The sequence below is a fragment of the Podarcis bocagei genome, assembly GCF_964188305.1.
Source record: "Podarcis bocagei genome assembly, chromosome: 1".
Lineage (NCBI taxonomy): Eukaryota > Metazoa > Chordata > Lepidosauria > Squamata > Lacertidae > Podarcis > Podarcis bocagei.
In genome coordinates, this window is record NC_138125.1 from 92,014,251 (window position 1) to 92,028,454 (window position 14,204).

Below are 14,204 nucleotides of genomic sequence, written 5' to 3' on the forward strand. Positions count from 1 at the left end.
TATGCTCTTACATTTTTCACCAATGAAAGTGCACACATTCAAATGTGCACATGCATGTGCACACGTTGTCCCCACCACCACCACCACCTTTTGTGTCCATATGTGAGCTCAAATAGTGGCAGATATACAGATGATATGAAGACTGAAGAAAGTGAAGAGGACACTCTCTTCTGCTATTTCTCCTTCTCCAGCAATGTAAAACTAAGTGGAGGTCACTCACTGAAACAAACAAAAGAAAACTTATCACATGGTCTGGATATCATTTACAGGAAATGTTTAAAGTGCAATCCAGAGCAGTTTAGGTATGATTAGTTCTGACTGAAAGTAATGAAAAAATAGGCATTTATCCCTGCACTTCTCCACTGTGGATTTCAATTGGAACTCAGCATGACAAAACCCTATATAGATACATCCATCATTGACGTGAAAAGGTGCAATCCACTCCTAACCATTATTATCTGCCTTCCCAAAACTTTCTACCATCTTACTTATATCAAATTCATCAGGCTGCATACAAAGCTGACACATTTTCATTTCAGAGGCGTCTGTGTATTTTGGTTTCTCAGTATATTGTGACTTATCTATTTTGACAGCTAACCCCAAAAACATGTAGCTTTCCAATGGTTTGGGAGACATGTGATGATTGTTTACTAACAGATCCTCTTTTTAAAATAAAATGCATACAAACATACATACATAAAATGTAATAGATAACAACATTGGTTCTTTTAAGAAAAACAACTAACAAAAATGGACATCATTTTTAGTCAGCACAACAGCACTGGAAAGCAACGTACCTCCAAAATAGTAGCTGTGCCCTGAATAAATCTGTGAAACAGTGGTTGCATGAACTGTAGATGCTACATCATTATCGAGAGTTAGGGTGATGCGATGTCTTCTAGCATTGATGTTAACTGCATGCCACAGACCATCATACAGATTGCTGCCTGGGAAACAAGGAGTGGAAAAGAGATCAACTACTCATGGGGGACAAGAAGGAAGTGGAGGAGGAGGGGAAGCTTGTGAGTAATTACTGTCCTTTAGGGAAATAACAAAACTGTCACTCAGGCAATGTCAGGGGGAGCACACACACACCAGGTATAAACAAGCTAACATTAATGAAACTTGTCCCCAGAGCCAGAGTCCTCATGCACTACATGAAGCTGTTACATATATAAATATCTCTATTCATTTCAATGAAGGGGATGGATACCAGTGTATATCCTTGCACCCCATTGAACTAAAGAAGGAAGCCTTTGATTTAGAGGCGCTGTAAATCCTCTGTTCCCTCTTTGTCCCACTAAAGAATTGTTGAATTTTAGACTTTTGTCTTCTGCTTTGGGTTCCCAGTTGTTGTTGGACTACAGCTTCCATCATTCCTAGCTAGCAGGACCAGCAGCCAGGGATGATGGGAGTTGTAGTCCAATAGCAGTTGGGGACCCAAGTTTGAGAAACACTGTTCTAAATGCATGCTGAGGAGAAGCATTCCCCAAACTGGACTGAAGCTCCCATCAGCCCCAGCCAAGTTAGAGAAGGTGGATCATGTCCTTTGTTGGATACGACTCAATTTCTTTAAACCCTTCCACCAGTTTATGTGACTGCATAAAGCAGGCTGGGGTTTATAAGCTTGAATATAACTATTACAAGGATAAAAGGATAAAAAAAGGGGGGGGGGGTTGCTTACCAAAACAAGGAGAGCAAAAGCTAAAAGAATTTTGGTTTGGCTCTACTTAGGATTGCTGCCAAATAATTCTATTGCATCTTAAAGACTACTTATTTTCCTTTGTATTGTAAACTTACTCCATTGGATGCAAGGAAGTTCATGCATATACCGTATTTTTTGCCCCATAGGGCGCACTGCCCCATAGGATGCACCTAGGTTTTTTTGGGGGGGGTAATAAAGAAAACAAATTTTATTTCCCCCCCAGGTGCGGGGCTGGCGTGGGGGAAGCCCGAGCTTCCCCCAACCCCAGCCCCAAGAACAGCCTGCTATCCGCAAGCCTAGGGAGCCTGGCGGGAAGTCGCGCCGGTCTCCCCAGGCTTGTGGAGAGCTGCGTGAAGCCCGGGCGCGCTCTTCAGCGTGCCCCAGGCTTCAGGATGCAGGCAGCTCTGCGCAACCCTCGGGAGACCGGCGCGACTTCCCGACCCCTCTCGCTCTCCAGGCTTCAGCGAAAGCCTGCATTCGCCCCATAGGATGCACACACATTTCCCCTTCATTTTTGGAGGGGGGAAAGTGCGTCCTATAGGGTGAAAAATACGGTAAATGCTTATCTTGTTCATAGAACTTTGTCTATTTTTGCTGCAGCAGTTGCTGCTCTAGATTTTAAGGGGCTAGATTTGTTGTTGTGCTTTTACTACTTCTTGTCTTTAGAGTTGCTATATCAGCATGCAATAACCTTCAGACCATTATCAAGCCAAGGGCATGCTGTCATGTCAACCACAAACCAGCATACTGTTGGGATTTTCCCTCTTGCTAGATTTGGCAGAGGGAATAAAAGATGGTTCTTCTAAGCTTGAGTTGCCCAATTTTCACTTCCCTTTAAAACAAAGGATACTGTTTTGATGTCATGTTTCATGTTGGAAAGCCAGGGACTGGCCACCTATGAGGCCTACAAGATCTGTTCCCTGCTTCTCTCTCTGGCTCCTTTCCACCTGACCTGGGTGGGTGGCACCCTGTCTGACTCCAGTTATAAAGGCTGCTGAAATATGTTTGTAAAGCACTACTCCATTTGGTGCATAATGGGGAGACTTTGGCATGGACGGGAGATTAACACACCTCTGTTTTCTGCAGCATTCTACAACACTTCTGATGTGATACTTCAGTTAAGGTGATACTTGAATTTAACTGGTTTAAAATGAAACAGTTTGATATTGATGTAGTTTTCTGTTACTGACCTTATTGAAGAGTTTATTAAATAAAATGGTATTTTTGGAGGCTGTATTTATTATTCATTCATTCATTTCCCCCCCCCAAAAAAAATTCTATAACACCAATGTGGGAGGTTTTTAGACAGAGGTTGGATGGCCACCTGTTGTGGATTCTTTAGCTGTGCTTCCTGCATTGCAAGGTGTTGGACTTGATGACCCTTGGAGTCCTTCCAAGCTCAGCAATTCTATGATTCTATGCAGTGCTTTTTTTCCTTAAAAAATGTTTAGGGGTACTCTCATTTTCCTACTCATATTGAAATACTGCCCCTCAATGAGACCAAACGTAGATTCACAAAATGTTTAGGGGTATGCGTACCCCTGCGTCCCCCCAGAAAAAAGCACTGATTCTATGATTTTTTAAAAAAATGCATCAACAGCACTGTATCAAGGAAACCCTGGGTGAACAGATGACTTTCAAACAGGTATCTAAATGTCAACATGGTAGGAACCGGATGACTTTCACTGGGAACTCATTCCAAAGGGCAAATCATATGTTTAGAGGAACTTTAATTGTGATGTTTTTTGTTAGCTTCCTAATGTGGAGCCAAACACTTGCATCATGGCATGTGTTTGATAGATCTATAGCTATATTTTCATTGTATGTAGGTACAATAACATATTGATATGTTTACTGTTCTTTCGAGCTGCTTGGAGCTCAATTTGGAAAGTCAGTATAGAAACAAGGAATCCGAAAGAAAGTAAATGTTTCTATTAGATGTGCAATACCTGCACTAACTCCTACATATTTCTCTGCTCCTTTCTGGATGATGAGTGACATCCTTCCATGCTGGAGGTATAACAAGAGTAAACCGGAATCTTCTGACAGCTCTGTGGATAGCAGCAAACCATCCTTGTTCCACGTCCGAAACTGGAAGCTAACTGACAAGCCATCAAGCTGGGGAGTGCCTGGTAACAGCAAGTAACTGTTGTTGGAGCTGTCAAAGGTGATGGGAGTGATTTGTGGTTCTGAGCAGGCAAAAGTCACATTACCCTGGAAAGTAATAAAAACAAGGGGAGGGTGGGGAGGGGAAGGAGACAATGACAGGCAACCATCAAGCTGTTTTCCCATTCAGTGGCTCTGAATATGCTGCAGTTATCACAACAGGAGAACAGGAATATAATGTACCTTTAGGATTGTGTGTATGTGTGTGCAACATATAGAACCAGACAGTTTCTCAGTTATACAGACACTTCCTTGCTGATTTCCATCCTATTGGTGTGGAGAATGAGTGCTTTGCTGCAGTTTTAAACAGGAATAGGAGTGCATTTGCACATTCATGCCCTGGGCCAAGGAAATACACATACACATACATAGTGTTGCACTGGCTGGAAAACAGAGCTTAGACTTGGCAGTGGGGTGAGGTGGACATCCTTCTACAAGCCTTGACTGGGTTGGTGGCCATAGAATAGCAGCCGAATCCATGCTTTGCATAGAAAAGATACCAAGGTCAGGGTCATTTAACAACAGGGTTGGGAAATATCTCTACATGAGACCCTGGGTCACCACAGCCAGCATCTTTACTGGACTTGATGCACCTGCAGCCCAGTAAACCATGAGAAGAAAAACTCTTCACAACTTAAGAGGGAGGAGGGGAAAATTTGCTGGGACCATTGGCTAGGTTTCCCGGGGCTGAAGAGCCAACTCTTCCCTACCTCCTGATGTATAGGAGTCCAATGCTAGTCCTATATGCTGCCCTACACAGCATGTGCTCCATCAAGCTCAGTGGGGCAGGATGATCACAGCATTGTGGAGGTGTATCCACATTAACTTTGTATATGAATCTTCTTGGTGAGTCAGTTTGGTTTATTGTGTTTAGCAAACAGCCCTTACACACAGAAAATAACAACAACATGAATTAGGGTTGCCATATTTCAAAAAGTGAAAATCTGGACAGAAAAATTGTTGAGCTGTTGTTGGCCAAAGTTGTTGCATTATTTTTTGCAAAATCTCACAAAAAGACATTTTTGAGCTATTTTTAAAGGAAATCTCCAAAAAAAAGACACTGTCAACATGGGTTGCCATACGTATGGATTTCTTTGGACGTTTAAGTGATTTCCTTCCAGACACTCTTTACGACTGCCAATTGCTGGCTATGTCCAGGAAATTCCAGACGTATGGCAAACCTAACAGGAATACTGCTACTAATAATGGTTTACATTTCTACTCCCTTACCCCTAGTGGATAAATCATTTTCTGTTCCCCCCTCAAGTTTTGTTACAAGAAATTTAGATGTTCTAAAGGATATCTCTATCTCGACATTGGGCAGCAAAAACAAGTCTTTAATCTTCACCTTGAACTGATCTTTGTTCACTTTCACTTTAAAACCAAAACTAAACAAACTCTCACTTCCAGAACACACTGCTTCCAGATGACTTTAAGTTTAGTGTGGTGGGACAAATCCTACCATTTATTTTTCTGACTAACTTTCTGACGAGTTCTATTCCAGTGAGTGTCGGAGCTCTCGGAGCTTGATCTCAACATTGGATCAGATCTAAACGCTCTCCTGAATGGCAGCTGGACTCCCAGTGCCTTTATTCTTGGCAATTCCATTGTAAATTAAGGAATATATCAAGCAATTAAGAATAAAGGAAGAGAAGTGCATTCACAACTTTCAAAGATAGTACACAGGGTTTTGTGGACAGGGGGAGAGCTGCAACTCACTTGCTTTTGAACCAAGGCACTTTGTGAAATATCAACTGAAATCTGATAAACCCATTCAAGTAAAAGGCCTTCCGTGTGGTGCAGTCTCTCATTAGAAATTATATCTCATTCTAACAGTATTATTAGAATGAACAAAAGATGAGTGATTTGCAGGAAGCTATACGGCGCTTGGGGATTCCCTTATTGAAAAGCTAGGACAAAATGATGGAATAGCTTCTTATCATTTTCAATAGCTTTGAACAATTCTTAGTTGACAAGGGGAAATTAAACAAAGTTCTGGAAAGATGTTTAATTTGCTGCTAACTGAAACAAAAGCTTCAATGGGATCTTTCTCTCTTTTCCTAGATTACAAGACAAAAGTACACTGGAACAAGGAATAAATGCATTTCAATAAGTCCAGTTTGAATGACTTCTTATCTTTAACACCTCCAAAATGATTTCAGCCAGAAGGTGGAGTGAAAACCTAATCAAAAACCATATAAATGCCAAACTATGCCAAACATTTTCTCAATAAAACATCTGCCACATTTGTAGGGAGTGGGAAGGGTGGAACTGGGGGAAGGACCTTGGTGGGGCAAGGGTATTCTCAACACATTTAAGGGACTTTCAATTGTGGGGGCTTTACAGTGAGTGTATTCAGAAATAATATTTTGTGGGTGACTTTACCATGCTTTCTTGTTGAATGAGTTTCAAAGTTGCATTCACACCATTGTGATTTTCCATTGCAATGTCCACAAGAACCACACCTCAAGGTATGGGCATGGCTTGATGATTACATATCTGAAAGTTGCTTACTCCTTTCCCTCTTGACCACACCACTCCTCCCCTCACCCTAGTCGCTCATCCTACACATGCATACCATCTTCCACAGTTGAATAAAGGCTAGTTGTAGTGCAATCCTAATTATGTCCACTCAGAAGTAAGCCCAAGTGATTTCAGTGCTACTCACTCCCAGCCAAGTGAAGTTAGGATTGCAAGCTTTGGTCTGTAGCATTCCCCATCCCATCAGAAACCTCTATATCTTTACCCAAAACACCCACAATTTTTATAAACTTGTGTGTGTGTGTGTGTCTTAGTTCTTAGTGGAGAAGATCCAAGAGGAGGAGACAAGGCTTTCTGCATAACCTGTGAAGCAATCCTGGCCACGTGTGTCCTTCCAGACCTGGAATAACCCAACCCCATTCCCACAATATATTGGATGTTATTTGTCAGGGACCATGCTGAGAAGGGCTGCATTGAGGAAGAATGATGGGAGCCACCCCCTCCTCCTGATCCTGAATCTTCCCAGAAGCTGGAGGACAGTATAGATTTGGAACAGTAGTTTGCAGAGGGGCATAGTTCAGAAGGCAGAAGCTGGGAAATACTGGATGGGGAACAGTTAGCAGAAGAAACACTAGAAGAGAGAGAGTTAACAGATTCACAGTCTCTGGATAGTATCCACTCCCGTCTCCCAAAGTCCAGGAGAGCTCAGAAAATGGCAGAACAGAAAACACAGCAGCTCAGATTAAAAAACGTAGGAGTAACGTAGATTAATAGGGACAGGAGGGGTGTGATTCTTAATTGGGAGCACCGCCATTTCTAGGAGATATGTTCTTTATTCTCTCACTGTGATTATTAAAGTTTCTAAGTGGTAAGAAGACACATTTTCCTTGGTTCTGCTTATTTACTACCACGTTGGCGGGAGGGGCAGGGAGCTGATTCCCTGAAGCCTGACATTATTAGATGTTAATCAGCCAACAGCCTGGGTGAAGAGAAATGTTTTCATCTGAAACCTAAAGGTGTGTGATGAAGGTGTCAACTGAACCTCCCCCTGCTCCCCCCCCCAAAAAAATCTAGTGATTCTTGAACTGCTAAAGATTTAAGTTCTCCATTTGTTCCCTGCTCACACAAGTCATAAAAACATGTTAAGTCTTCCCTGGAATGTGCAGAAAGCACAGAACGTTCACAGCCCAATAATGGGGCTCTGAAGGTTGTGAGGCAATTTCAAATTGACCCTTAAAAATATGATTGCTTTATTGTTTCATCTGATGAGAAGATGCCATGGGCACTGCTTCACTTTATCATAATCCAATGCTGGCTGAGGTCCAGATAAGATTGCCAGATGTCACTTATTGAATGTGATGGTTGTTTAGTGCAAAGACTGTCTTTTGTTCCAGTACATCCAGCCTTGCAGAACATGATATTCATTCCATATGTCAGAACGGCAAGAACTCTGTTAAAGTTTGTACAACAGATGGCCAAATTGCTACTTGGGCTTCCCCCCACTTTTTCTTATTTTGGGAATTTTGATGTATCATGTCAAGATGCGGAGCCAACACAAATTTGAAGTGAATAGGGTAGTGATAGGGCAGTTGATAGCAGCCATGGCTCCCAGTACGAGTACGAGCACAATTCAAAGTGTTGGTGCTGACCTTTAAAGTCCTAAATGGCCTCAGCCCGGACACTGAGGTCCAGCACTGAGGGCCTTCTGGCAGTTCCCTCACTGTGAGAAGTGAGGTTACAGGAAACCAGGCAGAGGGCCTTCTGAGTAGTGGCGCCCGCCCTGTGGAACGCCTTCCCATCAGATGCCAAAGAAATAAACAACTTTTAGAAGTTTAGGGAAGTTTTTAATGTTTGATGTTTAGGGAAGTTTTTAATGTTTGATGTTTTATCATGCTTTTAATATTCTGTTGGGAGCCACCCACAGTGGCTGGTGAGGCCTGGCTATATGAGTGGGGGATAAATAATAATATATTTATTATTATTATTATTATTATTATTATTATTATTATTATTATTATTAATCTCCCTGGATCTGGATCCTAAAGGAACATGGTTGTGGTAAGCAGACAGATCCTTCATTTGTAGATCTGACTTACAAGATATCATTGTTTGTCAGATATCACTGTTTGATAACACTTTATACACCCTCCTTCTTCATAACTGAATTTTGCTTTCTTTGGAATTTGGGAGTGCAGATGGTTATCCTGCAGCCATTGCAGATTTGTGCCAGCAGAGGGTCTATGCAGCTCTTAGAACGAACATCACCAGGCACATCTGGACTGAGCTGGTCAGCCTGTTTCCTAGGAATCTTCCTTAATAATAGTGTGCAACCAAACATGGCAGGGGTAGATGTTTCCAGGGCTAGTCTTGAGGCTTAACAACTTTGCCTGTCAACTTAATGCCCCATTTTGGTTCTGGATGGCAGATATATTGTGGCCTGTTCTCAGTTCAGGAGGTTGCACAGGATGGAATGGCAAGTAGTTTGTCATCTCTGTGGGTACTTTAGTGACCTTGGTCTTTGCTACAGGTTACCCAACATTCCCTAAATGAATGTTCAAAAACTGTTTACTTTCCTTTTTCTAAGGAACAAAGTAAAGATACAGGAACTTTGTTCTCCTTTTCATCTGGTAACTAATTGTGCAACCCTACTGGTACATTTGCACACCCATATCCAAGACAGATGAAATTTTTGAGGTGACTGAATGTATATTATAAATGGAACACAGTACAGCCACTGCTTCTGCACAACTGAATACATACAGTAGGGGCCATGCTAGCTAGCCAGCTTCCTTTCAGCACTTCTCACTGATGGATTTGGTGAGATTAGCATGAATGAGGGTCAAAACCACGTGAAAAAATGACACTAGATCTTAGCTTGTCCCTAGCGCCTTCCCTGGAACAGTTGCTATTACAGCTGAACTCACTTTAACTGAATAAGAAAAGGATAAAATACCCCCTCAAACTTTTCCCTAGCTGTGAAATAGAATAAGAAGTTTCTAGCCTCCAGAGGGAAACTAGAAGATCAGACATGTCTAGCTGCTAAAAACTCCATCTAGCACTCATCTGGCATTTACGAACTCCATCGAGTCCAATGTTTCCAGTCTGATTAACGATTCCTTTAACAGGTACTGAAATGTACTCCAAAGGGGCTTCTGCTGCTGTTATTACAATTTGAACTTCCTAAATTCAGGCAATTAAACAGAGATATTTAACATTTCCTTGGTAGATACTGCCTTGACCCTCATCCACTTGGGAAAGAGGTCTGTCACTATCTATTTTCAGGAGTAACATGGCAAGCAAGGAAATTTTCTTTGTTGCAAACAGGCCATTGTAGAAGCTATCAAAGCAGATACAAATTGTTTAGTTGAAAGCATTAAGCGAGAGGCAGTGCATATTTGGAGCATGTCTTGGCATGCAATATCGCCTTTAAAAAGAAATCACCTAACAGAACCCTAAGGAAATGCTATGTAATCTGACTAAGAGGAGGTCTTAGCAATCATCCCGAGACTGTCTCTGTGTATAGCATCAATGACTGAAATTTAATTCTCTATTTCTTGCCTATTTTGCTGATTACTCAAGTGTGGATTACTATTTTATCAGAAGAAAGTTGAAGTATGTGAGTGCGGGTGATGAGGATAATTAAACTCCCGCAGTTACAAACCCAGGAGACATAAAAGTAATCTCTCAGCTCAGTGTCCCATCCTACGCTGATGCTGCTAGATTTAACACCTGGGTGAGTGCTGAGGGTGCCTTTCAGTTAGTCTGGATCTTCAGCTCCTTAAACTTATCATCTTGGGTCTTCCAGAAGGAAGCATTTCTAAACATAATAATAAAAAGTGTATGGATAATACAAGCATTGTGTTGGAATACCACAGTTAAGATGTCACAGAAATTCTTTGTGTAAAGTCTCATGCACAGCATTCATTTAAATCACACTGCTTCCTCCCAAAAATCATGGGAGCTATAGTTTAAGGGTGATGGGGATTGTAGCACCACGGTACATAAAACTACAGCTGCCATATTTCTTTGAGGGAAGCCATGTGCTTCAAATTTGCTGAAAGTGAAAGGTGAAGCACAAGGCCTCCAGTTAACCCAAATAAAGTTGAAGCAGGGTTGGGATTTCTTAATTATAATACTTTTTGTTATGCACATGGAGTTACAAAATACGTCCATATTGGAGCAGTTATGAAGGGTGCTCACATGTAAAAATACCATTTCCTTCTTTAATATATTTGGGAGAAATGGTCATTTCTTTCTTGGCCTCAAATTACTCAAACTTTGATAGGAAAGGCCACAATTGATATGCAAAAGTCCTCTCCATAAGTGATGTGATACACACATGCATTTTTCATTCAGTATCTGAGTACTTGAATATGTAACGATTTCATAAGAAATAATCGTGATGCTCTCATTATGCAGGCAAAAAGTGAAGAAGAACGTAGCTATTCATGCTGATTATTAGAAATTGTTTCAGAGATAATTTTTGCCTTGCTTTGAGAGTAGAAGTCAGAGAAGAAGAAAAATCTCCTTAAGGAAGGCCTGTACTTACTTAATGGTCATATAAAGAGGATAATGGGGTCTTTTGTCAGCAGAGAGGACACTTCAATTATTGGGATGCTCTTAATACAGAAGCTCTACTGTACATAACTAAGCTAATATTTTCAGGAGGAAAGAGGTGAAGTCACTGATTGTCATTAAAGAGCAGAGGTTCTCGTATACTTGAATTCCTTTCTTGGGAAACTTTTATGTCCCTGCTCAGAAAAGTATCAGATAACAGAACTGAAAGGGCTCAACAGAATGATATTTCATCCCTTTGAGAGACTTTGAGGATCATATGCTTGGCTAAGCAATTCTGAATTTTCTTTATCTGAGTCTCCTAAGCTTTTAGGTCACTGGCCAACAGCGCAACAAAAGATTTTACTGCCTTCACGCTTGCAGTAACCGAGCATTATCACTTCATTACCTGGTCCAGTAGCTGAGACGCAACTGCAGAGGACAGCAGCAGCCAATTTTAAAAATCATAAATCATTCTACTAAGAAACAAAGGTAAAAACAGAAAAGGGAATAATAGACAAACATAATATAGATAGCTTGATATTTCCCTCTTTTCAGTAGAGAAGGAAGCAGAACCAAAGGCTTGTCTTTCAAATTCACCTTGCCAGACAGGACAACTAAAAGTGGTGAAAAAGCACAAATGCAGATTTAACACTTTGTGCCGAGTCAGGGGTACAGTGACCTAAAACCTATCCAGTTTTATTCACTAGGACTAAAATGTTTTAATGCTTTCATTAAAACACATCATTAAAATTGAATGCACTAGGGCTGCATTCATACCAGACATTTAAAACACATTTTCCCCACACAAAGAATCTTAGGAACCAGAGTTTGTGATGGGTGCTGGGAACTGTAGCTCTGTGGAGTGGGCTAAACCAGAGTTCCCAGGTTTCTTTTGGGGGGGGGTGTTTTAAATGTGTGGTGTGTATGCAGCCTTGAATTCTGTTTGCCTTCCATGTTCATTTCTAAAAACCAGTCCTTTTCAAATGATTGGGATCTGCCTTTTACATCCTACTGGGCATTCCCAAGTCATTGGGTGTATCTGAAATAGCTCATTGGGTCATGGCCACAGATGGCTCGTTTATAGAATGCAAAAGTAAAGTAGGCTATATTACTATGGATTACAGGTAGAGACGCGGGTGGCGCTGTGGGAAAAACCTCAGCGCCTAGGGCTTGCCGATCGCATGGTCGGCGGTTCGAATCCCCGCGGCGGGGTGAGCTCCCGTCTTTCGGTCCCAGCTCCTGCCCACCTAGCAGTTCAAAAGAACCCCTAAGTGCAAGTAGATAAATAGGTACCGCTTTATAGCGGGAAGGTAAATGGCGTTTCCGTGTGCTGCGCTGGTGCTTGCTCGCCAGAGCAGCTTCGTCACGCTGGCCACGTGACCCGGAAGTGTCCTCGGACAGCGCTGGCCCCCAGCCTCTTAAGTGAGATGGGCACACAACCCTAGAGTCGGACACGACTGGCCCGTACGGGCAGGGGTACCTTTACAGGTAGAGGATGCCTTTTTTTGAAATAATCCCTGCAAGCAATACCCCAGCACACCAGTCTTCCTGTGCTACTTTTCTACTTGAACAAAATTGGACTTGGGGGATGCAATTACATTTTTAAGTTAGAGGACTTGAATAGCTGTGAGGCTTGCTGTTCAACTGTCCATTGACTTTTATTTGCATTCTTTTGTTAGAATTAATTGTCTTTTGTACTGTTAGGAGAGATAAAAGGTGTTCAATAGCTTTTTAAAAAACTGGGGGAGCGTTTGTGAAGAAAATCAAAGCTGAAACATGACTGGAGTTAATAAGAAGTAAATGTTTTTGTTGCCATGTTAAATAGCTGTGAATGTGCTATAAAGATATAGGATTTGGTTTGACCTCACCGACCTCTGCATCTGGCTAAAGAAAAATAGGCCCTGGCAGCTTTCTAATGGGGTAATGGGTCATCAGCCCACCAAAGATTCCCCACCAGATCGTAAATGAACAATAATTCAGCAGATCAGCATTCTGTCCCATTATCCAAAAATAAACATCAACGTTCAGTCAATTTCTTAGCTTCATCAGTGGCCAACAACTAGGAAAGTTTTCTGCCAGTGTCTGTTCAGCAAATCATACCACAACCACTTCAAAACATAGCTGGTTATATTTTAAGCCTGTCTGACTCCAGGCAAAAGGGGATGAATTGAATAGTCTTCTTCCATTCATAGAGGAATATTTGATCTAGGAGAAGATTCCACTAATGGAAGAGTAGGCAATTTCTGAGGATAACCCCTGCACTCTTGAATATTTGCTGCAGAGGGTTGCATGGCATGGGAGATTTAGCATTTAGTACTCCAGTCCTCCTAGTGATGTATGGAAGTGAGAGCTGGACCATAAAGAAGGCTGATCACCGAAGAATTGATGCTTTTGAATTATGGTGCTGGAGGAGACTCTTGAGAGTCCCATAGATTACAAGAAGATCAAACCTATCCATTCTTAAGCAAATCAGCCCTGAGTGCTCACTGGAAGGACAGATCGTGAAGCTGAGGCTCCAATACTTTGGCCACCTCATAAGAAGAGAAGACTCCCTGGAAAAGACTCTGATGTTGGGAAAGATTGAGGGCACAAGGAGAAGAGGATGACAGAGGATGAGATGGTTGGACAGTGTTTTTGAAGCTACCAGCATGAGTTTGACCAAACTGCGGGAGGCAGTGGAAGACAGGAGTGCCTGGCGTGCTCTGGTCCATGGGGTCACGAAGAGTCAGACACGACTAAACGACTAAACAACAACAACACTCCAGTCCTTCACTGAAGTAAATACTCTTTCACAACCAGAATGGCTCCTCCTGTTCAAAAAACTGGCACCATTGGATACAACCTTTTGTTTCCTTGCTTCTGACCTGAAAATGTCCTCTGTGTACTGCTATCCATCAGATGTGCTTTGATAATAATAAGAGTTTTGAGATCAAAGGTACTCAATATTTCCTTAAAAGTGAGATTAACATCTACGTGAGATTTAAGGTGGTTCAAAGCACTTTACTGATGGTGTTTAGAATTCACAGAAAGAGAATGCATTATTAGCTTAAATTCAACTGTCACTGAGAATTTTTCTTTACGCTTTTGATACTACCCATTTGGATTCATTTCCCCAGACAGCCCATTTTGTTGCCAAAATGACCCATTATTCAGAATTGTCATTCCCACAGTCTGCGCTGGTGCCTGACCCTAAAGCCTCAACGTTGCATGAGGGAAAAACACATGCCTGCTTGTTAAAGAAAACAAAAAGTCGTTTCATTTTGCTGTTACATCTCACCAACACCTGAAGCTCTTC

General features: G+C 41.7%; 1 protein-coding gene across 3 annotated transcripts in view; it reads right to left on the reverse strand.

The window, feature by feature from the left end:
* CNTNAP5 (contactin associated protein family member 5) overlaps positions 1-14,204 on the reverse strand; it is a 326,754-nt gene that overhangs the window by 147,566 nt on the left and 164,984 nt on the right. For all 3 annotated transcript variants that reach the window (XR_014008811.1, XM_081196914.1, XM_081196913.1), the window contains 2 exons: positions 3,655-3,919; positions 798-947 (listed from right to left, as the gene is read on the reverse strand). Coding sequence is in view for 2 of the 3 variants with exons in the window: in XM_081196914.1 (XP_081053040.1) it covers positions 798-947; positions 3,655-3,919 (415 nt within the window). In the remaining variant the exon portion in view is untranslated. The remainder of the gene's footprint in view (positions 1-797; positions 948-3,654; positions 3,920-14,204) is intronic.